The sequence below is a fragment of the Salmo salar genome, chromosome ssa12, assembly GCF_905237065.1.
Source record: "Salmo salar chromosome ssa12, Ssal_v3.1, whole genome shotgun sequence".
In the NCBI taxonomy this organism is placed as follows: domain Eukaryota; kingdom Metazoa; phylum Chordata; class Actinopteri; order Salmoniformes; family Salmonidae; genus Salmo; species Salmo salar.
The window spans coordinates 48,574,938-48,602,516 of NC_059453.1; the positions used below are offsets into that span (position 1 = coordinate 48,574,938).

The 27,579-nt window shown below is 42.8% G+C and overlaps 1 protein-coding gene across 10 annotated transcripts in view; it reads right to left on the bottom strand.

Annotated features, from left to right (window-relative positions):
- Window positions 1-27,579, bottom strand: part of LOC106565231 (tensin-2) — a 102,445-nt gene that overhangs the window by 54,732 nt on the left and 20,134 nt on the right. For 8 of the 10 annotated variants that reach the window (XR_006758012.1, XR_006758011.1, XR_006758009.1 and 5 more), the window contains exons 1-3: window positions 26,241-27,016; window positions 4,965-5,073; window positions 4,849-4,886 (exon numbers count right to left, since the gene is read on the bottom strand). Coding sequence is in view for 2 of the 10 variants with exons in the window: in XM_045691434.1 (XP_045547390.1) it covers window positions 4,849-4,886; window positions 4,965-5,073; window positions 26,241-26,357 (264 nt within the window). In the remaining 8 variants the exon portion in view is untranslated. Of the gene's footprint in view, window positions 1-913; window positions 1,082-4,848; window positions 4,887-4,964; window positions 5,074-26,240; window positions 27,017-27,579 lie in introns of those variants that run through there. The other 2 variants (XM_014132118.2, XM_014132116.2) reach the window with 2 other exon arrangements.

A 27,579-nucleotide genomic window follows, 5' to 3' on the forward strand; every position in this document is an offset into this window, starting at 1 on the left:
TCCTCTGCTATTGAGCTCGAGCACTAGAGAGCTGTATCTGCATTGATAGAACTATTTCTGTCTCGTAATCGATATAACCTTAAAATACACTTCGAGCTTGCAATCAAGGGACAGGATGTCTCGCTTGTAGTGGTCGCTATAACATCCACTCATGGCCGTGTCTTTGACATGCTGCACAAGGTACAGTATTCCACATGAGTGAATTTCACCCCAACCAAGACACTCTGCTACTACTTATATATGTCTCCCTGGTATTTGTCTTAAATAATACATTAAAATCTATTGTATAATACATGTAGAAAGCAGGTCATTGCACGGTGCAATCCACATTTGTAGTCCCCAAAGTACTTAAAAATGAAAAATGGAACCAACTCCAAAACTAGGTGATGTTTTTGACTTCTATAAACCCTCCAAAAAAATCCATCCATCCATTATCACATAATAGCGTAACATACCACTGTAATCTCTACCTCAATTCATTTGTCAACAGAGCAGTACATTACTTGAACGGCTGACAAAGTGTGTGCATCATGATAATCTGTAGCTCACATGACCAGAAACAGTTGGTTCACAGATGTTAGGGCAGCTGACTGTTTCCCAGCCATTCTGTGTTCTCTCAAACAGAACCTTCCACACACACGTCTGAGGTACGCTTCCCTAGTGCATTCTCCCGTCCACAGTTTTGCTGTGTGATGTACAGCAATGCTCAATCTACATACTCAATAGTCCATACTCTCTTCTAGTCACGTCTGCCAGCCTTCATATCGAATAGATAAGGGTTCAATATCAATCTATTGCTCTGTCAACAACAAACACAGAGAGGGGAAGACTCAGAGTATAATCTTTCCCTTCCGTGCCCACTATAAACTCAGGACTAACCCATATCATGAATGAGCACCTAAAATGGTTTTACCTTTCAGCAAGGCGCTTCAGTTCCCCGTCGCTCTTTCTCTTCAACCTCTGTCACCGACAAGCCTCTCTGTAGAGAGATGGTGATAGAGTCCCGCTTTCTCTCTATCCTCTCTCTCTGACTGTAACACACGCGATACAGTACTCGTCTACCTCCCTCTTTCTCTCACTCACACACACACACACACAGTCCAGCTGTGACAGTACACCCACACACACACAGACACACCCTGGGCACCAGTCCAGAGTCAAAGGGCTCTGGTTTCTGACGCCCTCTTCACTGCCCTGGGACGAGCCACTGATGGAGGGAGGGAGAGATGAAGAGGCAGAGTTGAGAGAGAGCCCGAGAGAGAGAACTTTGGGGAGAGCTTAATGCCTCACATCAGAAAAACATCCCCGTTCGAAATGGCAACATCTGGAAAAACTACTTTGAAAACAATATGAAAATCCAGAATGGCCAAAATGTAACGAGACTCAGATGAAATGAGTTGATCAATTAAAAAAAACTTTGAAACAACAATTAAAGACCAACAAAACCCATTAGACATACCCATCACAATAACAGAGCTGAAAGAGAAAACCAAAGTGCGGTAAAGCCTGTGGGCCAGACACCATCTGCAATAAGATGAAGAAAATCTGCCTTAAGCTGCAGGAAGCCATGCTCAAGCTCTTCAACCCAGTGTTGAATGTAGGATACTTTCCAGAAATATAGAATAAAGGCATAACACCCACATTGGAAAGTAGACAAATTCTACCCTTCTAATTATTGCAGTATCTGCAAGACCAGTAATCTAGGGAAGGTTTTCTGCAGCATAATAAATATGAGAATACAGACCTTCCTCAACAAAAAGTGTTTTAAGTGCATGTCAAATTGGCTTCTTACCAAAACAAACATCTGGCCACATCTACACCCTTATTAAAAAATATGTTTATCAGTCCACAAAGGGTAAAATATTTGCCTGTTTTATTGACTTAAAGGACTCTTCCTCAAACTCATCCAAAGTGGAGTTGGAGGAAGAACCTGTGACGTTATTAAATAATAACACAACATTGAAAATAAATGTATTGTTCAAATTGATTAAGAAAAACATTTTATTTTTTTCACACAGTGGCGAGGGGGGTCACTCAGGGCAGCAATCTGAGCCCAACACGGTTTAATATCTACAGTGGGGTCTGGAATGATTTGATCCCTTGATAAAGATGAGCAAAAAAGACTATATGCATTTAGCTGCTAAATCGTGGCCACCACAACATTACAATTGTTTATTTTTTATAATCTTCGGGATGGTAAAACATTATTGGTGCAAACTTAAACCAGATATAAAGCATGTATAAAAGATAGTGGAGCAATATATTTTGAAATAAGATCACTTTTGAGAATAATCACCCCCAATGATTTTGTTATATTTGAGTCAGTCAGATAGCATAAGAACAAGGCATAAGCCATGGGAAAATGTGTATAATTGAAGGAAATTTGTTTGAAACTGCAATTTTTCTATCAGCCCAACGGCAAAATGTGTAGAATTTCGGGAAATTAACTTTAAAACAGCAAAATAATGTCTGAGGCCAAAACCACGCCATTGGCCACTCCTAAAAGGTTTTATGAGATTGGACAACAAATTGGGAGGGACCTTAAACTGTTTCCTTATACAATCTTTCCAGCTCTGTGATATCCATCATCTGTGCCTCTTCAATTCAAACCACAGGTTTTCAATGGGGTTCAAGTCCGGAGACATTTCTCTGTGGATTTTAGGGTTATTGTCTTGTTGGAAGATTCCCTCAGCCTCCTGACAGAGGCAAACAGGTTTTTGAACTAAAATGTCCTGGTACTTGGTAAAGTTCAACATGCCATTAACCTTAACTATGGCCCCATGACCAGTGGAAGTAAAAATACAAATAAAAAAATTATGAAACTAGCATGATCATAATAACTGTGTTTCCCCATTGGTAGGGTACCACTACATTCAGTCATGCCTATAAAAAAATATTTATTGACAGGTACAGAGAGCAATGGTGAGAGAGGAGGGAGAGAAAGGGAGAGTGAAAGAGAGAGGAGCAGAGCGATAGCGTGCTGTGAAGCTTTTAAACAACATTTGTAGCCTTGTCTCGTGTCCCTCATGTATTTATGTATACTCCCAGATTGGAGCTGTCAAATCATTCTCTCTCTCTCTCTCTCTCACACCCTCTGTCTCCAGCTGCCACACACTTATTTGCGCTCGCCTTCAAATCGCTCCCTCACCAGCATCCCGAGAACGCCCGTTATTTCTATATTTACCTACTTAGTGTCCTTTTCATATTGATCATTACTCACCGTGATGCGCGCTCCACTCCTCTCCGTGTCACGAGCCACTGTTGTTTTTGGTCATGCTACTGTTACTATAATACCACAGAGGAGGAGTACCAAAATATATAATCCTCTTTTAATGCATGGTGAGTTAGACACAACAGCTGGTGTGGAGTCACACGCCATTATATTTTGAGTGTGTGTGCGTGCTTGAAGAGGCACACAATTGTGTGCGGGGAAGGGCACACAATTATGTTTGAGTGCGTGTCGGTCTGTGCACGTGTGACAGAGAGTGAAATGTGGTGGTATATGGTAGCATGTCAAATACAAGGTTGCAAGCCAACAGAATGGGATTTGATGCTGTACTAGTTCCTGTGCAGGAGTGCTAGCTGTCTTAACAAATTAGAGTAGAGAGGCATTTTCACAACAATGTGGCATAAGCTGGGGACACGGGACAAGACGATGAGGGGGACACCCACACACCTGCTCTCTCTAGCATGGTCACCTTGCTGCTTAGTGTGCTTCTCGTCCCTCAATGTCATACCAAAGCCATGGTGGTGGTGCTAGGTCGCAATTTCAGAATGAACAAAAAGTGGCAAAGATATTTGTTCTTCATTTAGGGTTATGGTTAGAGTAAGTGGTTAAAAGGTAGACTCCACAATTTTACATCATACAAAGCAGGGCAACTTCCTGCGTACACTAATGCTCATCCCACTTTGTGCTCCTCCTCGCAGCTTGAGGCTTGCCCACACTGGGAAAAAGCCAATATTGGCAGTCTTGGCCGATCTGAATTCTCAATTTTATTCAGGGCGGAAAACTCAATTTCTTATTGGACAAGTTCCTGTAGTACTCCCTGTTTAAGTCCATTTTCTCCCGTTTGCCAAATGAACACAATCCTGTCGATGATTTCTGTAAACAGGAAGTCGCCCGGGTATGCGTGATAATGTCATCATGCGGAGTGTAACTTTAAAATCCCATGTGGTCAGAAATCTTACCGTCCTTTCTGGCATTGGACTACCTGGTAATCCCAACCATCCCCCCTAGTGAGCTACTACTAAGCCCAAAGAGAGACAGGCAATAAAGTTGTCTCATTAAAGAGCGGAAGCCAGATGTAATTTGTCCTTCCTATGCTTTCTTGTCCTATCTAACCCGACTGCTGCAAGTGAACCTTGCTTTACACATAAGTAGCACAAAGTACACACACACACACCCACCTCAGATGATTAAATCCTCAAATGTTTCGGAAGGAATTGTTGGGAACCTCAGCCCATAATCCAATGTCATTTTGGGCCACTTGGCATGTAATACAGTAGTCAGTACTGTATCACAACATGCCCTTTGCTCACGAAGCATGCTAAGAGGTAATAACATTTCTTGGCATCCTTCAAAAACATAGCCAATAGTTTTTAACAGCTTCCCTCTTATAGATACATCTAGACCATGCTAGCCTTGTCCTATGTTTGTCTAGTCCTTGCCAATTTCTATGGTGATAATAACCATAGTCGATGCGAGACAGCGCAAACAGATCTAGGACCAGGCTAGAATCCCTTCAAAATGTTAACATTTCAGAGGTTTCTATGGTGAACCTTGTAGACCACACAAAACAGATTTACTTTAGACAAGCAATTTTTATTTTAAAGATGGCTCAGACCTACCTTGGCTTCACATTTTTTATGAACGGCTGTCTTGCACTCTGCAATGAGAGAGAAAGGAGACCGTGTGAGAGTTGGTTGTGTGTGTGTGTGTACGAATTGTGTTACTCTGTACTCACCGTCACAGAAAGCCCCAGGGATGTCAATGGTCCGTCTACACACGTCGCATGGTCGTTTCTTCCTACAGCTCTTCTCTGTGAACGCATGGGACACGGCTCCTTTACCAAGCTGTAACAGAACACAGAGTAGCGTAGCATGACATACACAATGAGATGGACTGCTGCCATTTCTGTACCCAAATATACCAACTGTGTCAAATGTAATAGTACAAAAAGGTAATTGGTATACTGAGAAAATCTGGAAATATTTGTCCTCAAAACATCCAGAAGAGTCTTGCCGGTCACGGAAAATGTGACGAATAGAGACTTTGATTCAGAGTACTTAAGTCACATATACAGGGTTGCAGGTGTGATTGCAGAATACAGTGAAAATCTAAGGCTTCGAGCTCCAACAAGCAGGACAAAGTGAAACAGAATATATTTTTTTGGTAATGAACAATAGAAATAGCACTATATACTGTACATAACTGTGGGAGTGATTAATAAATACATGTCCATTGGTGTGGAGGTAGAGTAAAGACTGTTGAGGGGGTGGGGTGGAATGACCATAGGGGGAGCAGCACCATGACCATTGAGTGGCAAAAACAAACATTTCAATAAAAAAAAAAAAAAAAAATATCAAAAGTGCTGAATGTCGTTGGGATGGGGCAGTGCAAAAGTCTGTTGGGGGGAATGTCCATAGTGTGAGCAGCAGGAGAAAGAATGTCCATAGGGGGGAGCAGGTAGCTGACTAGGTGGTGGCTATTAAGCAGCCTGATGGTCTGAGGGTAGAAACTATTGGACAGTCTTTAAATTTTTGCCATGATGCTCCTGTACTGCCCACATCTGAGTGATTGAAGCGGTGAGAACAGGTCATGACCTTGGGCTGGGGTCCCGGATGATCTTCTTGGCCTTCCTGCAATGCCTGGTGTTGTAGGTGTCCTGTAGGGCAGGCAGTGTGCACCCAATGGTGCGTTCGGCTGCACATATCACCCTCTGAGAGCCTTGCGGTCGGCGGCGGTGGAGTTGCCATACCAGGCTGTGATGCAGCCCGACAGTATGCTCTCAATGGTGCTCCTGTAGAACATTGAGGGCCGAATTTCTTCAGCATCCTGAGGTTGAAGAGTCACTGCCGCGCCTTCTTCACTACGGTGTCCGTGTGGTTAGCTTCTCAGATGTGTACACCGAGGAATTTGAAGTTACTGTCTCCATGACAGCCCCGTTGATGATATATAGTTTGATAGATAGTGTGATAGTGGTGTGTGCTGCTATACTCACCCGTGCTTGAGGTGAATATGTGTGTGTGTGTGTGTGTGTGTGTGTGTGTGTGTCGGTCTTCACTCTTTGTGTTACAGGTTGAAGGGATGGAGGGATTCAGACTAGAGAGAGAGACACCACTACCATTTTCCTTAATACAGGGAGAGAGGTGGATGTTTACACAGCTGCCTAGACTGGCACAGTGCAGTACAGGCACCCTTTCCGTGGAAACCTATGCTAGACAGTCGGCACTGTCAACAGGCACCAGTGACAAACTAGAGCACCACAAAAATGTTGCTCAAATGATAATCTAATCTGTTAAATGGCAGATCAAAACCCACCGTCTGTGGCTAAAGCTTAGCAGTTACTGGCTAGAAATATGGCTTTGTTAATTTGTGGGTCGCAATATAACTTGAAAAGCTTTGTGAGTCACATCGCAAAGAATTTTGGGAGCCACTGAGCAAAGTCGAGAGGAGAGGCAGAGAGAAGAGAAGTAGAGACAAGAATGGCTTGGTTCGTTGAGAGAACATCCTTTGTCAGAAAACTAAAAATGGATGTAGGGTTTCATTCCATTGCTGCTGCTCATTTTACAAGTGGACATTTGTTCAAACAGTCTTGGTGTTGGGAGATGATGGCTAGTCCAATAAGGAAGATCAAAACCTCCAGGAACATTGAATGGACTACATAAAAACAGCTGCTTACGCATGCATACAGGCACGCACATGGGATTCAGACTCACCTGCCTACAAGATACAACACAACACTTTAAGCAACACAGTCACATTTATACAGATATTTCAATAGAAATCAAAACCTACATTCATACACAAATGTATACACACACAGTCCCCTGTGTGGCAGTAGAGGATGTAGATTTTATAGTTAGTTAACTATAAAATCTACATCCTCTACTGCCTCAAAATCCATGCTTTTTATTCACTCAGAGGAGAAAAGGCATGGCAAACGTCTGAGAACATCCGAAAGCGGTGTCACCTGATTGCACGTGAACTACACTGTCATTAATCTATCCTCCCCAGAAGGGAGGGGGGAAGAGTGTGGTCTAGGTCAACAACTAACACCCAACTCCAGCAACAAACACCTTTACTTATTCACTCACTCCATCACACAGCACACCTCTCCGTTGGCCGTCCCTCCCTCCATCCCACATTCTAAGAGGAAGCATATGTAGCTTTGCTGTGATTTAAAAGGTTGTTATAAAGTGTGTGTGTGTGTGTGTTCTATCGAGATCAATAGTTTATGTAGTCCACTGAAGCTGCCCCTGGCTTGTTTTTAACACACAAGGATGTTAAAATAGCATGTTCAACAGCATAGTGGTCATCCTACAGACAAAGATAGCCAGAGCACAGTGTGAAAACACATAGAATGATGTATGTGTGTCCAGACTGTTATATTTGGGTTCACTTTGCATGTTTACTAAACTGCCACGGGACTCATCAGAATGGATGGATCTGTCATTATGACTGTTTTTGTTACCGCTAACCGCTAGCATGGGAAGTGGGAGAGATGACTAATCTGTAAGTTTCACTCTTTTTCTCACTCTCTGTCTTTTACTCACTCGCTCCATACCCATCTCTGTCTCTCGTTAGATACTAGACATAAATATTTTATTATATCCATCAGCTGGTATACTGTTATATAACTCATGATTAGGGCTGCCTCCTAGAATCAATTTAGCAATTCAGTGTCCATCCTTTTAAAAAGAATGGTCAATAGCAAGGGAAATTATCTGATGAATCTGGAAAAAGAAACACTGAAGAAACAACTTGAGTGGCGAACACACTATGTGAACTCGCCTACACCCTTGGCAAAGACCAGTGACTTAACTTGTTTCATTTGTAACTAACACTTTCCATCCAAGGAAAATTAGACTTCTTACATAAGACATCTAGGAAGCAATCCAGGAAGCTCAAGTGACACAAACTCAAATGAAATCAACTGTTGGGTGAAACTGGACATAAAGTTAAGTGGGATGATATACATTATATTTCACAAGCATAGCATATACAGTTGAATTCAGAAGTTTACATACACCTTAGCCAAATACATTTAAACTCAGTTTCACAATTCCTGAAATTTAATCCTAGTAAATAATCCCTGTTTTAGGTCAGTTAGGATCACCACTTTATTTTAAGAATGTGAAATGTCAGAATAATAGTAGAGAGAAGGATTTATTTCAGCTTTTATTTCGCATCACATTCCCAGCGGGTCAGAAGTTTACATACACTCAATTAGTATTTGGTAGCATTGCCTTTAAATTGTTTAACTTGGGTCAAACGTTTCTGGTAACCTTCCACAAGCTTCCCACAATAAATTGGGTGAATTTTGGCCCATTCCTCCTGACAGAGCTGGTGCAACTGAGTCAGGTTTGTAGGCCTCCTTGCTTGCACACGCTTTTTCAGTTCTGCCCACACATTTTCTATAGGATTGAGGTCAGGGCTTTGTGATGGCCACTCCAATACCTTGACTTTGTTGTCCTTAAGACATTTTGCCACAAAATTGGAAGTATGTTTGGGGTCATTGTCCATTTGGAAGACACATTTGCGACCAAGCTTTAACTTCCCGACTGATGTCTTGAGATGTTGCTCCAATATATCCACATAATTATCCGTCCTCATGATGCCATCTATTTTGTGAAGTGCACCAGTCCCTCCTGCAGCAAAGCACCCCCACAACATGATGCTGCCACCCCTGTGTTTCACGGTTGGGATGGTGTTCTTCGGCTTACAAGCCTCCCCCTTTTTCCTCCAAACATAACGATGGTCATTATGGCCAAACAGTTCTATTTTTGTTTCATCAAACCAGAGGACATTTTTCCCAAAAGTACGATCTTTGTCTCCCATGTGCAGTTGCAAACCGTAGTCTGTCTTTTTTATGGAGGTTTTGGAGCAGCTGCTTCTTCCTTGCTGAGCGGCCTTTCAGGTTGTGTCGATATAGAAGGAGACAGAACGCGTCTCCTTCCTGAGCGGTATGACGGCTATAGTCCCATGGTGTTTATACTTGCGTACTATTGTTTGTACAGATGAAAGTGGTACCTTCAAACGTTTGGAAATTGCTCCCAAGGATGAACCAGATTTGTGGAGGTCTACACTTTTTTTCTGAGGTCTTGGCTGATTTCTTTTGTTTTTCCCATGATGTCAAGCAAAGAGGCACTGAGTTTGAAAGTAGGCCTTGAAATACACTGCTCAAAAAAATAAAGGGAACACTTAAACAACACAATGTAACTCCAAGTCAATCACACTTCTGTGAAATCAAACTGTCCACTTAGGAAGCAACACTGATTGACAATAAATGTCACATGCTGTTGTGCAAATGGAATAGACAACAGGTGGAAATTATAGGCAATTAGCAAGACACCCCCAATAAAGGAGTGGTTCTGCAGGTGGACACCACAGACCACTTCTCAGTTCCTATGCTTCCTGGCTGATGTTTTGGTCACTTTTGAATGCTGGCGGTGCTTTCACTCTAGTGGTAGCATGAGACGGAGTCTACAACCCACACAAGTGGCTCAGGTAGTGCAGCTCATCCAGGATGGCATATCAATGCGAGCTGTGGCAAGAAGGTTTGCTGTGTCTGTCAGCGTAGTGTCCAGAGCATGGAGGCGCTACCAGGAGACAGGCCAGTACATCAGGAGACGTGGAGGAGGCCGTAGGAGGGCAACAACCCAGCAGCAGGACCGCTACCTCTGCCTTTGTGCAAGGAGGAGCAGGAGAAGCACTGCCAGAGCCCTGTAAAATGACCTCCAGCAGGCCACAAATGTGCATGTGTCTGCTCAAACGGTCAGAAACAGACTCCATGAGGGTGGTATGAGGGCCCGACGTCCACAGGTGGGGGTTGTGCTTACAGCCCAAAACCGTGCAGGACGTTTGGCATTTGCCAGAGAACACCAAGATTGGCAAATTCGCCACTGGCGCCCTGTGCTCTTCACAGATGAAAGCCGGTTCACACTGAGCACGTGACAGACGTGACAGAGTCTGGAGACGCCGTGGAGAACGTTCTGCTGCCTGCAACATCCTCCAGCATGACCGATTTGGCGGTGGGTCAGTCATGGTGTGGGATGGCATTTCTTTGGGGGGCCGCACAGCCCTCCATGTGCTCGCCAGAGGTAGCCTGACTGCCATTAGGTACCGAGATGAGATCCTCAGACCCCTTGTGAGAAATGTCCATGTTGATCCTCTTGGTTGTCTTGGTCCTCTTGATCCATCCACCTCTTCTTTGTTAGTCAGGCCTGACCCCTTCATCCCGTATTTCTTTCCTGTAATCTAATTTAATTTGACTGAAGATGCAGAATTTTATGCCAGGCCCCTTCTAAAAGGGTATAACAGACTCGTTAGAACTTTGACCACATGCCCTCTATCAAACCAAAACTGGAATTTTTACTCCCCCCCCCCCCCCAAAAAAAATAAAAAAAGTGTGCTAGACATTTATATAATAAATTATACCTAGTTTGATGTTTGTGACAAACAGTGAATTAGTTATTGATTTATACTGCTTTAAATGGCATCTTATAGATTTAAAGTATTTCTATCAAATCCAATCTGTAATGTTTACTCAAAACAAAGTTTGTGAAAGTATGCTAGACATTTATAGAATAAATCATACCTAGCTTGATGATTGTCATAATCAGTGAAAACGTTATTGATTTTTTAAATTTTAAATGGCTTTTTGCAAATGTCTGTTTTAATGTCGAATGTCCAATTGTGTGAATATAAAACCAACTTTACCTCTGTATATTTTACGTCATTAATGATATATGAATAATTTCACAGGCTTTAAAAGGTGACCAAATTGCGAGATGATTAAGGTAAGGACTTGTGTTGTAATCATCATCAGCCAACTATTATTTATCTCGACAATTTAATTGAAAAACTTGTACTTGGGTGTGGATGTCTGCAGCACACGTCACTAGTAAACACTTCTGTGTTAGATGATTATGGATAATTTATCTGGGTTTCAGTTTCTTATTACCTGCTTGCAAAAGCGAGTGAAGACATGACATGGTTTTCCTCATTATTGTACTCTTAACGGTTAACCTAATACTCTTCAGTAACCACGGACCTCGACTCCATTCAACATTTCTACTATACCATACTATACTCCACTAGACTATACTATAGGCTATCATACTTCAATATGAATTGTAGAATACTATACTACCAGTACAGTTGAAGTTGGAAGATTACATACACTTAGGTTGGAATCATTAAAACTCGTTTTTCAACCACTCCTCAAATTTCTTGTTAACAAACTGTAGTTTTGGCAAGTCGGTTAGGACATCTACTTTGTGCATGAGACAAGTAATTTTTCCAACAATTGTTTACAGACAGATTTTTTCACATAACTCACTGTCACAATTCCAGTGGGTCAGAAGTTTACATACACTAAGTTGACTGTGTCTTTAAACAACTTGGAAAATTCCAGAAAATGGTGTCATGGCTTTAGAAGCTTCTGATTAGGCTAATTGACAATTTGAGTCAATTGGAGGTGTACCTGTGGATATATACTGCTCAAAAAAATAAAGGGAACACTTAAACATCACATCCTAGATCTGAATGAAATAAATAATCTTATTAAATACTTTTTTCTTTACATAGTTGAATGTGCAGACAACAAAATCACACAAAAATAATCAATGGAAATCCAATTTATCAACCCATGGAGGTCTGGATTTGGAGTCACACTCAAAATTAAAGTGGAAAACCACACTACAGGCTGATCCAACTTTGATGTAATGTCCTTAAAACAAGTCAAAATTAGGCTCAGTAGTGTGTGTGGCCTCCACGTGCCTGTATGACCTCCCTACAACGCCTGGGCATGCTCCTGATAAGGTGGCGGATGGTCTCCTGAGGGATCTCCTGCCAGACCTGGACTAAAGCATCCGCCAACTCCTGGACAGTCTGTGGTGCAACGTGGCGTTGGTGGATGGAGCGAGACATGATGTCCCAGATGTGCTCAATTGGATTCAGGTCTGGGGAACGGGCGGGCCAGTCCATAGCATCAATGTCTTCCTCTTGCAGGAACTGCTGACACACTCCAGCCACATGAGGTCTAGCATTGTCTTGCATTAGGAGGAACCCAGGGCCAACCGCACCAGCATATGGTCCCACAGTGGAGATAAGGAAAACTAAGAGTGAACCATAACATACACTACCGTTCAAAAGTTTGGGTTCACTTAAAAATAAAACATTCTAAGAAAAGCAACATTTTTGTCCATTAAAATAACAAATGGATCAGAAATACAGTGTAGACATTGTTAATGTTGTAAATGACTATTGTAGCTGATTTTTAATGGGATATCTACATAGGCGTACAGAGGTCCATTATCAGCAACCACCACTCCTGTTTTCCAATGGCATGTTGTGTTAGCTAATCCAAGTTTATAATTTTATAAGGCTAATTGATCATTAGAAAACCCTTTTGTAATTATGTTAGCACAGCTGAAAACTGTTGGCCCGATTAAAGAAGCAATAAAACTGGCCTTCTTTAGACTAGCTGAGTATCTGGAGCATCAGCATTTGTGGGTTCAATTACAGGCTCAAAATGGCCAGAAACAAAGACCTTTCTTCTGAAAATCATCAGTCTGTCCTTGTTCTGAGAAATGAAGGCTATTCCATGCGTGAAATTGCCAAGAAACTGAAGATCTCGTACAATGTTGTGTACTACTCCCTTCACAGAACAGCGCAAACTGGCTCTAACCAAATCAAATCTTAGTTGTCACATACACATGGTTAGCAGATGTTAATGCGAGTGTAGCGAAATGCTTGTGCTTCAAGTTCCGACCATGCAGTAATATCTAACAACTAATCTAACAATTTCACAACAACTACCTTATACACACAAGTGTAAAGGAATGAATAAGAATATGTACATAAAAATATATATGGATGAGCGATGGCCGAACGGCATAGGCAAGATGCAGTAGATGGTATAGAGTACGGTATATACACATATGAGATGAGTAGTGTAGGGTATGTAAACATTATATAAAGTGGCATAGTTTAAAGTGACTAGTGATACATTTATTACATCCAGTTTTGAATTATTAAAGTGGCTAGAGATTGAGTCAGTACGTTGGCAGCAGCCACTCAATGTTAGTGATGGCTGTTTAACAGTCTGATGGCCTTGCGATAGAAGCTGTTTTTCAGCCTCTCGGGCCCAGCTTTGATGCACCTGTACTGACCTCGCCTTCTGGATGATAGCGGGGTGAACAGGCAGTGGCTCGGGTGGTTGTTGTCCTTGATGATCTTTTTGGCCTTTCTGTGACATCGGGTGGTGTAGGTGTCCTGGAGAGCAGGTAGTTTGCCCCCGGTGATGCGTTGTGCAGACCTCACTACCCTGTGGAGAGCCTTACGGTTGTGGGCGGAGCAGTTGCCGTACCAGGCGGTGATACAGCCCGACAGGATGCTCTTGATTGTGCATCTGTAGAAGTTTGTGAGTGTTTTTGGTGACAAGCCAAATTTCTTCAGCCTCCTGAGGTTGAAGAGGCGCTGTTGCGCCGCCTTCACCACGCTGTCTGTGTGGGTGGACCTTTTCCGTTTGTCCGTGATGTGTACGCCGAGGAACTTAAAACTTTCCACCTTCTCCACTACTGTCCCGTCGATGTGGATAGGGGGTTGCTCCCTCTGCTGTTTCCTGAAGTCCACGATCATCTTTGTTTTGTTGACGTTGAGTGAGGTTATTTTCCTGACACCACACTCCGAGGGCCCTCACCTCCTCCCTGTAGGCCGTCTCATCGTCGTTGGTAATCAAGCCTACCACTGTAGTGTAGTCTGCAAACTTGATGATTGAGTTGGAGGCGTGCGTGGCCACGCAGTCATGGGTGAACAGGGAGTACAGGAGAGTGCTGAGAACGCACCCTTGTGGGGCCCCAGTGTTGAGGATCAGCGGGGTGGAGATGTTGTTTCCTACCCTCACCACCTGGGGGCGGCCCGTCAGGAAGTACAGGACGGGGTCGAGACCCAGGGTCTCGAGCTTAATGACGAGTTTGGAGGGTACTATGGTGTTAAATGCTGAGCTGTAGTTGATGAACAGCATTCCTACATAGGTATTCCTCTTGTCCAGATGGGTTAGGGCAGTGTGCAGTGTGATTGCGTCGTCTGTGGACCTATTGGGGCAGTAAGCAAATTGGAGTGGGTCTAGGGTGTCAGGTAGGGTGGAGGTGATATGATCCTTGACTAGTCTCTCAAAGCACTTCATGATGACGGAGGTGAGTGCTACGGGGCGATAGTCATTTAGCTCAGTTACCTTAGCTTTCTTGGGAACTGGAACAATGGTGGCCCTCGAAGCATGTGGGAACAGCTGACTGGGATAAGAATTGATTGAATAGGTCCGTAAACACACCAGCCAGCTGGTGTGCGCATGCTCTAAGGATGCGGCTAGGGATGCTGTCTGGGCCTGCAGCCTTGCGAGATTAACGCATTTAAATGCTTTACTTACGTCGGCTGCGGTGAAGGAGAGCCTGCAGGTTTTGGTAGCGGGCCATGTCGTTGGCACTGTATTGTCCTCAAAGTGAGCAAAGAAGTTGTTTAGTTTGTCTGGGAGCAGGACATCGTGGTCTGCGACGGGGCTGGTTTTCTATTTGTAGTCTGATTGACTGTAGACTCTGCCACATACCTCTCGTGTCTGAGCCGTTGAATTGCGACTCTACTTTGTCTCTATACTGACGCTTAGCTTGTTTGATTGCCTTGCGGAGGGAATAGCTACATGGTTTGCCCTGATTAAAAGTGGTTTGCGCTTTCAGTTTTGCACGAATGCTGCCATCAATCCACGGTTTCTGGTTGGGGAAGGTTTTAAAAGTTGCTGTGGGTACAACATCACCGATGCACTTGCTAATAAACTCGCTCACCGAATCAGCGTATTCATCAATGTTATTGTCCGACGCTATGCGGAACATATCCCAGTCCACGTGATCGAAGCAATCTTGAAGCGTGGAATCAGATTGGTCGGACCAGCGTTGAACAGACCTGAGCACGGGCGTTTCCTGTTTTAGTTTCTGTCTATAGGCTGGGAGCAACAAAATGGAGTCGTGGTCAGATTTGACAAAAGGAGGGCGGGGCAGGGCTTTGTATGCGTTGCGCAAGTTAGAGTAACAATGGTCCATGATTTTTTTACGACCGGGTAGCGCATTCGATATGCTGATAAAATTTAGGGAGTCTTGTTTTCAGATTAGCCTTGTTAAAATCCCCAGCTACAATGAATGCAGCCTCAGGATATGTTTCTAGTTTACATAAAGTCCAATGAAGTTAATTCAGGGCCATCGATGTGTCTGCTTGGGTGGGGGGGGGGGATATATACGGCTGTGATTATAATCGAAGAGAATTCTCTTGGTAGATAATCAGGTCGACATTTGATTGTAAGGAATTCTAGGTCAGGTGAGCAAAAGGACTTGAGTTCCTGTATGTTGTTATGATCACACCACGTCTCGTTAATCATAAGGCATACCCCCCCGCCCTTCTTCTTACCAGAGAGATGTTTGTTTCTGTCGTCGCGATGCGTGAAGAAACCAGGTGGCTGTACCGACTCCGATAGCGTGTCTCGAGTGAGCCACGTTTCCGTTAAACAAAGAACGTTACAATCTCTGATGTCTCTCTGGAAGGCAACCCTTGCTCGGATTTCGTCTACCTTGTTGTCAAGAGACTGGAAATTGGCGAGTAGTACGGTCCTGTGTGGCTCAGTTGGTAGAGCATGGTGTTTGCAACGCCAGGGTTGTGGGTTCGATTCCCACGGGGGACCAGTATGGAGAAAAAAAAATGTATGAAATGTATGCATTCACTACTGTAAGTCGCTCAGGATAAGAGCGTCTGCTAAATGACTAAAATGCAAATGTAGTAAACACGGGAGCGGTGCGCGATGTGCCTGTCTACAGAGCCTGACCAGAAGACCACTTCTTCTGCCCCTCCTGCGGCGCCGTTGTTTTGGGGTCGCCGGCTGGGATCCGATCCATTGTCCTGGGTGGTGGACCAAACAGAGGATCCGCTTCGGGAAAGTCGTATTCCTGGTTGTGATGTTGGTAAGTTGACGTTGCTCTTATATCTAATAGTTCCTCCCAGCTGTATGTAATAAAACAGATTTCCTGGGGTAACAATGTAAGAAATAATTTTAAAAAAAAGAAATACTGCATAGTTTCCTGAGAACGCGAAGTGAGGCGGCCGGAATAGAAAGAGGGGGAGGCCCCGGTGCACAATGGAGCAAGAAGACAAGTACATTAGTGTTTCTAGTTTGAGAAACAGATGCCTTAAGTCCTCAACTGGCAGCTTCATTAAATAGTACCCGCAAAACACCAGTCTCAACGTCAACAGTGAAGAGGCGACTCCGGGATACTGGCTTTCTAGCCATTGTTGCAAAGAAAAAGCCATGTCTGTGGTCTTTTGCCCATCTTAATCTTTTCTTTTTATTGGCCAGTCTGAGATATGGCTTTTTCTTTGCAACTCTACCTAGAAGGCCAGCATCCCGGAATCGCCTCTTCACTGTTGAAGGTGAGACTGGTGTTTTGCGGGTACTATTCAATGAAGCTGCCAGTTAAGGACTTGTGAGGCGTCTGTTTCTCAAACTAGACACTCAAATGTACTTGTCCTCTTGCTCAGTTGTGCACCGGGGCCTCCCACTCCTCTTTCCTGTAATCGAACCCACAAATGCTGATGCTCCAGATACTCAACTAGTCTAAAGAAGGCCAGTTGTATTGCTTCTTTAATCAGAACAACAGTTTCCAGCTGTGCTAACAATTGCAAAAGGGTTTTCTAATGATCAATTAGCCTTTTAAAATGATAAACTTGGATTAGCTAACACAACATGCCATTGGAACACAGGAGTGATGGTTGCTGATAATGGGCCTCTGTACGCCTATGTAGATATCCCATTAAAAATCAGCTACAATAGTCATTTACATCATTAACAATGTCTACACTATTTCTGATCAATTTTGATGTTATTTTAATGGACAAAAAAAAGCTTTTCTTTCAAAAACAAGGACATTTCTAAGTGACCACAAACTTTTGAACGGTAGTGTACGTATATACTGTATATATTAGAGGGTGGATGACAAAAAAAAGCAGATGGTACATGTTTTGTTTTTGGGCTAAATGTATACCTTTATGATTTGCCCCTGAACTGTATGTGAATCCCTCTGCAATCTACTGGCACTAACCATTAAAAACTAGGACTTCAACCAGGCTGTCCCTATGCTATTTGCTCTCTTTCTCTCTTAAACTGCTAACAAAGCCTACGTGAAAATGTGGTTTTTCACAAAAGATAATTACAAAAATATATAAACTGGCCCAAATCATCTCTACATAATTCAGCAGGGAGGTGTGCAACTACCACACATTATACCAGTGGAGAAACTACATCTACATAGGTATTACCATATCCCTTTCAATTCACATTCCTTACAGAAATAACTATTTGCAAACCTTTTAAAACATACAGAAAGACAGTGGTCTTAGAAGGGTATTGATAGTTTAAAATACATATTTTATGTGAATGGATGTGGATGAAAGAATTCTGCCGGTGTTTTAATGTCCTAGTTTAATTTTTTTTTAATGTTTTATTCATCTCCAACTCTATATATCCAAGTGAGCCTATGAGGACCTTGGGGATCAGATTGACCATTATACCCATTGATCAAACGTATAACAGACAGACACTGCTCAAAAGGAGTTGTTTGTGATATCTACACTCAGTTGCCACTTTATTAGGTTCACCACCCTATAGACGAAAATAAATTGCTCCTATATACACCAAGTCCCGTGGTCTTGGCTTGCTAGACACTAAAGCATGCAGTGAAGTATTCTGTTACTGTTTGAACTTTAGAATGTGCAAAATGACAGCAGTCTGTTATGGTCTTTTGTAACTCAGAAAAGTTCCAAAAATTGTACTGACTGTAATAAACTCCAACTGGACTTAAAAACTTGAACAGTCCATCTCCTTTCCCAGTTTCATCAACAATTTTGAATTCACACTGTTCCAGATGCAAAGGGGGTTGTACCTAATAAAGGGACCACTGAATCTATAGACTTTCCAGAATGTGTTCTGGGAATACGCGGGGTATTAAACATTTGGCTGTAAGTGTTGAATCTATTACCTCAGGAGATGGTACCATTCAGCTTGTCTGGGGATGACAAAGAAGGACTTCAACAAAGCCAAAATAGAAAATGATTGGAAGGGGCCTCTTTGCTGTTAAATTAGAGACGTATTAATAAATAACTGTTGTGCCTTGTAACTACTTTAAAATGTGGAATTGTTGCACTAAAAATGCAAACATTGATTTGGCATACAATTTAAGATTGTAAACATTGTACAAATTTATGTAAACTTTGTCTAACTTTATATAGAACAAATTGCACTTGAAATGAACATTTCTTTAAAGTTATTGCAAATAAATGCATATTTTCACTTTTTTTCTGTGACAATCACTGAATTAGTTATTGATTTCTTCATCTTTCAATGCAACATTTTAGATTTTATGTATTTCTATCAAATCAAAACTGGAATTTCTACTCAAAGAAAAGGTTATAAAAGTATACTAGACATTTATAGAATAAATAATACCTAGTTTGATGATAATGTCCTAATCAGTGAAAAAGTTACTGATTTACATATCTTTAAATGGCATTTTACAGATGTTATGTATTTCTATCAAGTCAAAAGTCACATTGTTTCACAAAACAAAGGTTGTAAAAGTATACTAGACATTTATAAATCATACCTAGTATGATGATTGTGACAAACGGTGAATGAGTTATTGATTTATACCGCTTTAAATGGCATCTTAAAAATTGTATCTTTCTATCAAATCAAAACTAATGTTTACTCAAAACAAAAGGCTGTAAAAGTATGCTAGACATTTAGAATAAATCATACCTAGTTTGATGTTTCTGTGACAAACGGTGAATTAGTTATTAATTTATACCCTTTTAAATGGCATTTTATAGATGTTATGTATTTCTATCAAATCAAAACTGGAATTTGTGCTCAAAATAAAGGTTGTAAAACTATGCTAGACATTTATAGAATAAATCATCTAATTTGATGACTGACAAATGGTGAATTAGTTATTGATTTTTACATTTGTAAATGGCGTTTGGCGATTGTCTGTTGAATGTCTGACTATAAAACCAACTTTACCTCAGTGTCAAATATACGTCTTGTCATTACTCATCCTCTTTCAGATCTATTCCCGACGTAGGTGGATTTAGGGCCACAACAAACCCCAGAGGATTGTTTTTACAGATTTGACTAAATCTATTGGCCAGGTCATACTAAGGGAGTGGCCAAAAACTCATGTTTGATTGGTTCATATAAATCTACATGGTCAATGTGAATAATATTACCGCATTCATTGTGTACATTTTTAAAACATAAAAAATACGATCAATTATTCACACTATATCATCTCTGCACGTCATGTCACTGTTTTCCACAAGCCTACGAGTACAAAATATTAGAGAATAGCTGCACCTAGTGGTGAGAAAGGAGAAGAGAACCAGAGAAGCCACATTGCATACAAAACAATGTAAAGAAAACTTCTCTCATAGGATTCAAACTTTTCAATTATATTGAATGATTTGACTGTTTGCATGAGGAACATGTATTGAATCCCCCGCAAAAGAGTACAATTAGGGCCTTTAGTAAATGTGGTTCAAATCACACTCGCCGAATACAACTGATGAAGACTTTAGTGAAATGCTTGCCTACGAGCCCAAAGCAACAATGCAGAGTTTTAAAATAAAATAGTAACACAAGAGGAATAAAATACACAAGAATGGAGCTCTATACAGGGAGTACCAGTACCAGATTAATGTGCAGAGATATGAGGTATTTGAGGTAGATATGTACATGAAGGCAGGGTAAAGTGACTATCCATCAGGATTGATAATAATGAGAGTAAAATAAGGAACACAGCACTCGCAACAATGAGTGTATTTATGCGTGTGTGTTTATGTTTGTGTCGGTTTGTGTACGTATTTAGCGTATGTGAATATGTGAGGGTTTTGTGTGGGCATGTCAACGTAGTGTGTTTGAATATTTATGCAATCAAGAGTAGCTTTAATTTAATTTCAAATTTTTCTTCCACGTGGAGCGAGTATTTTGTGTAGATCGTTGACACAAAAAGACAATTTAATTCATTTTAATCCCACCTTGTAACACAACAACATGTGGAAAAAGTGAAAGGGTGTGAATACTCTCTATAGGAACTGTACACCCCAGTTGTCCCTGTAGACTTGCATGACTGTTTGTGAAATTGCTGGATTTGAGCACCCCACCCCTTTCGTCATACTCCAGCCAAAGGCTAGCTCATTCCCAAGGCATCTCCAACCATTACAGCCCCAAAGCACAGCCTCTAATATGGAGATGGGAGAGGAGCGGCCGGTGCCAGTGATTCATACATAGTGGATTTCATTATTACCTTCTGATAGATGTGTTTTTTTTTGGTGTGTGAACAGCAAGCCAGCATCCACATCTCTCCCACACACACTTGGATATATACACTGCTCAAAAAAATAAAGGGAACACTTACACAACACAATATAACTCCAAGTCAATCACACTTCTGTGAAATCAAACTGTCCACTTAGGAAGCAACACTGATTGACAATAAATTTCACATGCTGTTGTGCAAATGGAATAGACAACAGGTGGAAATTATAGGCAATTAGCAAGACACCCCCAATAAAGGAGTGGTTCTGCAGGTGGGGACCACAGACCACTTCTCATTTCCTATGCTTCCTGGCTGATGTTTTGGTCACTTTTGAATGCTGGCGGTGCTTTCACTCTAGTGGTAGCATGAGACAGAGTCTACAACCCTCACAAGTGGCTCAGGTAGTGCAGCTCATCCAGGATGGCACATCAATGCGAGCTGTGGCAAGAAGGTTTGCTGTGTCTGTCAGCGTAGTGTCCAGAGCATGGAGGCGCTACCAGGAGACAGGGCAGTACATCAGGAGACATGAAGGAGGCCGTAGGAGGGCAACAACCCAGCAGCAGTACCGCTACCTCCGCCTTTGTGCAAGGAGGAGCAGGAGAAGCACTGCCAGAGCCCTGCAAAATGACCTCCAGCAGGCCACAAATGTGCATGTGTCTGCTCAAACGGTCAGAAACAGACTCCATGAGGGTGGTATGAGGGCCCGACGTCCACAGGTGGGGGTTGTGCTTACAGCCCAACACCGTGCAGGAACATTGACATTTGCCAGAGAACACCAAGATTGGCAAATTCGCCACTGGCGCCCTGTGCTCTTCACAGATGAAAGCAGGTTCACACTGAGCACGTGACAGATGTGACAGAGTCTGGAGACGCCGTGGAGAACGTTCTGCTGCCTGCAACATCCTCCAGCATGACCGGTTTGGCGGTGGGTCAGTCATGGTGTAGGGTGGCATTTCTTTGGGGGGGCCGCACAGCCCTCCATATGCTCGCCAGAGGTAGCCTGACTGCCATTAGGTACCGAGTTGAGATCCTCAGACCCCTTGTGAGACCATATGCTGGTGCGGTTGGCCCTGGGTTCCTCCTAATGCAAGACAATGCTAGACCTCATGTGGCTGGAGTGTGTCAGCAGTTCCTGCAAGAGGAAGACATTGATGCTATGGACTGGCCCACCCGTTCCCCAGACCTGAATCCAATTGAGCACATCTGGGACATCATGTCTCGCTCCATCCACCAACGCCACGTTGCACCACAGACTGTCCAGGAGTTGGCGGATGCTTAAGTCCAGGTCTGGGAGGAGATCCCTCAGGAGACCATCCGCCACCTCATCAGGAGCATGCCCAGGCGTTGTAGGGAGGTCATACAGGCACGTGGAGGCCACACACACTACTGAGCCTCATTTTGACTTGTTTTAAGGACATTACATCAAAGTTGGATCAGCCTGTAGTGTGGTTTTCCACTTTAATTTTGAGTGTGACTCCAAATCCAGCCCGCCATGGGTTGATAAATTGGATTTCCATTGATTCTTTGTGTGATTTTGTTGTCAGCACATTCAACTATGTAAAGAAAAAAGTATTTAATAAGATTATTTCTTTCATTCAGATCTAGGATGTGTTGTTTAAGTGTTCCCTTTATTTTTTTGAGCAGTGTATATTATTGCATGCACACAAACAAACACACTGCAGAACACATACTACGCTACACTGTAGTCACACACCACATGCACACATAGGCCTACATAAACCTCTCCAAATACACTACCAGAGACACCCCTTCCACAAAGTGTGTGTTCTCAGTGACAGCCTGTTGCTGACGACATGCTGAAGTATGGGTCCTGGCTTTGGGTAACACACACGGAAGGGACGGGAGCAGGTGGGGAAACCAGAGGTATGATCCTACGATGTGTATTTATATCCCCACATTCCATGAGCAGAAGAGTGACACCTCGAAAAGAGCCATGAAACTCCCAGAATAGGTACAGGAATCACAGGCGCGTGTGAATCCATCTAGTCAACAAGCACCTTATTTTTGGCTTGGGTTAAAAACGCATGGCACCAACAACAAAAAAATGTCAATGGCATTCAAGAGAGCAATGTGCATTGGACACAATGCAATACCTGTGGTTTAGAGTAATGCAATGTCAACTTTGCCAACAAACATGACAAATTCTTTGCATGTATAAACCCCATGCCAATGTTTATTTCTCTAGTGCAGGGGTATACTGCTGTTTTTCTGTTCTACCTGATAATTAACTGTACCCACCTGGTGTCCCAAGTCTAAATCAGTCCCTGATTAGAGGGGAAGAATAAAAGCAAAGCAGTTGAACTGGCATCAAGGTCCAGATTTGAATTTGAGGGCTGTAGAGCATAGGACAGGTATTGATACAAGTATTAACAGCACACACAGTTGAGCTGGTCAACTGTCACAACCATACCCTCATACCACAGTACTTTCACTGTACTGCTATCATGAAAACAAAAACAATAGAAGAGCACTCGCACAGATGATCAAATTCAATGATTGAATTCTGATTTATGACATAGGCCTTAATCATGTAAAGAAATCGTACATGCATGCAGTTCACATTTTTGGAACAGACTAAAAAAGACACACTTGGAGCCATGTTGCAATGTGGCTGCTCCTAAATACGGCTACAGCAGACACGCAGACGACGCGACGCATAGGAGAGTAACGGACACCACTTCCTCTTCAACTTTGACCACCAGGGAACAGACATGATTAACCCCCTTCGATCCCCTCCAACTATCATCCCCCGCTCTCTCTCTCTCCACTTGACCTCTAATCCTGACCGGTATATGACCCCTTCTGAAAGTGAACTAAATGGGACTACTGACACTGCGTGCGGCGAATACTGGGGATACTTTAATGCCTTTGACTAAACACGGCAGGGCTAACATTTTTCCCTGGTGGCACTGGTGCCTCAAACTTTTTCAGTTGGTGACACCAGCCCATGATTTGGTGGCAATCCCCCCCCAAATGTGCACAGCGTCACACAACAAACAATTTGAGTGGGCCTAATCATTTTATAAAGTAACTACAAAGTAATTCAATGCTTTATTAAGAAGTGTAATAGACTACGGAGATTCAATAAATACATTTTTACATCTAACATGTCCAAGCAGAAATGCATGATTCAAATATATTTTGATAAGCAACCTAATCCAGAATTAAAAAGGGAAAGGGGGATACCTAGTCAGTTGTACAACTGAATGCTTTCAACTGAAATGTGTCTTCCACATTTAACCCAAGTCCTCTGAATCGGAGCGGTGCAGGGGGCTGCCTTAATCGACATTGCTCAAGGGCAGAACATCACATCAGGCCATATTAGTTATATTTTACTGTCACAATAGGGCTCCAGAATGTTCCGATTTTTTTGTTCAATAGAGATGAATTTGCCATCATCTTTATGTGCACTAATATGATATAAGCCTAATTAAATTGGTGCCAATTCACCACCTGAGGAAGTGCCAACTCAAAACATAGTAGCTAGATCACTAACTAAATATAACACCTACTGCTAGTAGCCATGTATAAATCTAACAGTAAATGTAATGTCATTAAAAAAAAACTTTGCAATGAGGCCTAGTGCACTCTCATTGACCGATGCACATTTTCATTCTCCACATTTCTAAGCCATTTCAAATATCTTGATTGTAAAAAAGTGCGCTTTGAGCTTATTGATCATTGAGACGTTATAAATTATACCTACAGAAAGCTGAGACCATCCTCTCTTTAGTGTGGACAAGTAGTTGCTTCCAAAGTTGTAATCCTTCCGCGAAATTGCATTTGAAAATGTTATACCATCACGAAAAACTTAGGGGAGGTTCTCTTCTGCACTGTTCAACCAATCCAGTAAATGTGGAGGAGTTAAGATGGAGTGTCGCCATTGTTAATGTCTACAAGCAGAAGTCACGTCACAGGCTCTCTTTCCATTTTCACTGAACACTGGAACATCCGGTTGGTCAGTAGTGAGCAGAGGGTATGATTGAGGTGACCAGGTAGAATGTGCAGCTCGCACCAGACCTCTGCCAAACTAGGATCATAGTGTCTACGGTGTAGAACTGTTGTTTTCTTTAGGCCAACAGGTGTACGTACATTCAGAAAGTATTCAGACCTTCACTTTTTCCACATTATGTTACAGCCTTATTCTAAAACAGATTAAATATAGAAAAATATATTTAATCCATCTACACACAGTACCCCATAACGATAAAGCATTCACATAAGTAGAACATTTACTAAGAACTTTGAAGCACCTTTGGCAGCGTTTACAGCCTTGAGTCTTCTTGGGTATGACGCTACAAGCTTGGCACACCTGTATTTGGGGAGTTTCTCCCATTCTTCTCTGCAGATCGTCTCAAGCTTTGTCAGGTTGGATGGGGAGTGTCACTGCATAGCTATTTTCAGGTCTCTCCAGAGATGTTTGATCTTGTTCAAGTCCGGGTTCTGGCTGGGCCAGCTCTAGGAAGAGTCTTGGTGATTCCAAACTTCTTACATTTAAGAATGATGGAGGCCACTGTTTTTGGGGACCTTCAATGCTGCAGCATGTTTTGGTATCCTTCCCTAGATCTGTGCCTTGACACAATCCTGTCTTGGAGCTCTACGTACAATTCCTTCGACCTCATGGCTTGGTTTTTGCTCTGATATGCACTGTCAACTCTGGGACCTAATTGAATTTACCACAGGTGGACTCCCATCAAGTTGTAGAAACAGCGCAAGGATGATCAATGGAAAACAGGGTGCACCAGAGCTGAATTTTAAGTCTCATAGCAAAGGGTCTGAATACTTATGTAAATATGATATGTTTTATATTTCTAATACATTAGCAACATTTCTAAAAACCTGTTTTCGCTTTGTCATTATGGTGTATTGTGTGTAGATTGAGGAAATGTTTTTATTTAATCCATTTTAGAATAAGGCAACTTAAAAATGTGGAAAAAGTCAAGGGGCCTGAATACTTTCCGAATGCACTCTAGGTTTTTGTTCCAGCCCAGAACTAACACTATCCGATTCAACTAATCAGGGTGTTGATTGATGACCATGATAAGTTAGATCAAGTGTGGTATCCATGGGCTGGAACAAACAAACTATTGCACACACTCCTAGCCTCCAGGATCTGACTTTGAGACCACTGATTTGAATTTCAATCCAAACCATTTGAGTGTGTTTCTGTTATATCGCACATCATGACACTATCCACATGCCCCATTTCCATAGGGTAGGTTGCAGTTGACACCTTATGGGCTGAGACTCCGGGTCCTGGCTAGAAATATTGGTTTTGTTTACATATGATGGGTCACAAGACAACTCCAAAAAGCAGTAGGCGTGTCACTCACGTTACAATCAATCGAGAACTTGAAGTTTTGTACTTTTTATTCATCCCCAAAATATTGTCTCCTGAGGGGATATATATCAGCAGACGCTAAAAACAACTAACAGTATTGTATGTATACATCTTTGGATGAGTAGCCCCAGCATGAATAGAACCCACAACCCTGACGTATGTACCATGCTCTACCAACTGAGCCACAGAAGGGTTACACTTTTAGAGTGTAGCAGACAGAGATGTCAACAAGTGCCTTGCTTACCTCAGCCAGCTGTAGGATTTCAACGGGGATATTGTGGACTGCTACTTTCGGGGATCCCTCAGGTTCCGGGGCGCGTCTCTTTCTGCTGCAATGCTGGATACTGTGAATGCACCCCATTGATCCTCTGGTTCTGTCTTCCCCTTTTTCAGATTTTATCCACAAGTCAGTTATCCGGATATCCCAAGGACCTGCTTTCCTTCTCTTACTCCTTAGGCTCCCCTCGTTTTTTTCAATAGGGAATCACTCTTTTCCTCCTTTTCACACTGTACAGGGAAGCTGGGTCCTTCCTTTGACACCCCAAAACCCCTTTCCTCCCCGTGAGCCCTCACACCCCTGTCCCAAGTTGATCTTTCTCACTCTCTACTCAGCCAGGACTGGAACCACCACAACATTCACTCAGTCCAGCCCCCCCGTCTTTCCTTCACCACACGTCTCTCCCTCTTCTTTCAGAAAGCACAGGGCCCGCTCTCTCGCACCCTCCTGCCGTCGCTCTTGCACCCTTCTTTCTTCTGTCAGCCTGTACACACAGCCTGTACTTTTACACCATTCTCTCTCCCTCGCTAGCTGCTGTCCCTTCCCTCTCAGCATGCACAGACCCTCCACTCTCTGCACTTACACTCTTCTCTGGTTGCCCTCTTTCTCCCCTTTCGGCCTTCAAAGAAACACCCTTCTCTCTCATTCCCCCTCTCCTCTTACAACCCTCTCACTAGCTGTTCACCCTGCCAGCCTGCTGCACAAACACTACACTCTTCCCCTCTCTCTCTCTCTCTCTCTCTCTCATTTCTCCACTCCCTCTCTCCCCCCCTTTCCACACAGCTGTTAAGGTCAGGCTGACTTCAGGCCCTTCCCTTTTCTTGCTGTGTTCAGCCTCTCTCCCTCTTTTCCTCCATCGTTCCCCCCGAGATTAGAAGGCCCACCCTGTCGACCCACCGGACTCTGCAACTTAGCACATGAGGGGAGGGCATACACAGTGCAATGGTTCTATCCTACTATTTTTCCTCTCCTTCCTTCCCCTCATGTGAGGTACTATCTAGTCGCTTACCCATGACAAGCCAAAACCTTGTTCCCCAACCCAGCAACTCTGCATGAGGAGAGAAGACACACACTTTGCCTTAACATCCCTCTCAACTGAAAACAATAATAGGCTCTGTTCCTTTAGATCTGTGTAGAGTAACATGGGGATTTAGGACCTCCTCGGAGAGCCAGCTGGTATTCTGCCAAGCCATCAGGAATAACACCCCACAGCAGAGCAGGAGAACAAACACAGTTAACACACTATCAGCCCCCCCCCCCCCACACACCACACACACACAGACTGGCATCTGCTGCAGTAGAGAAC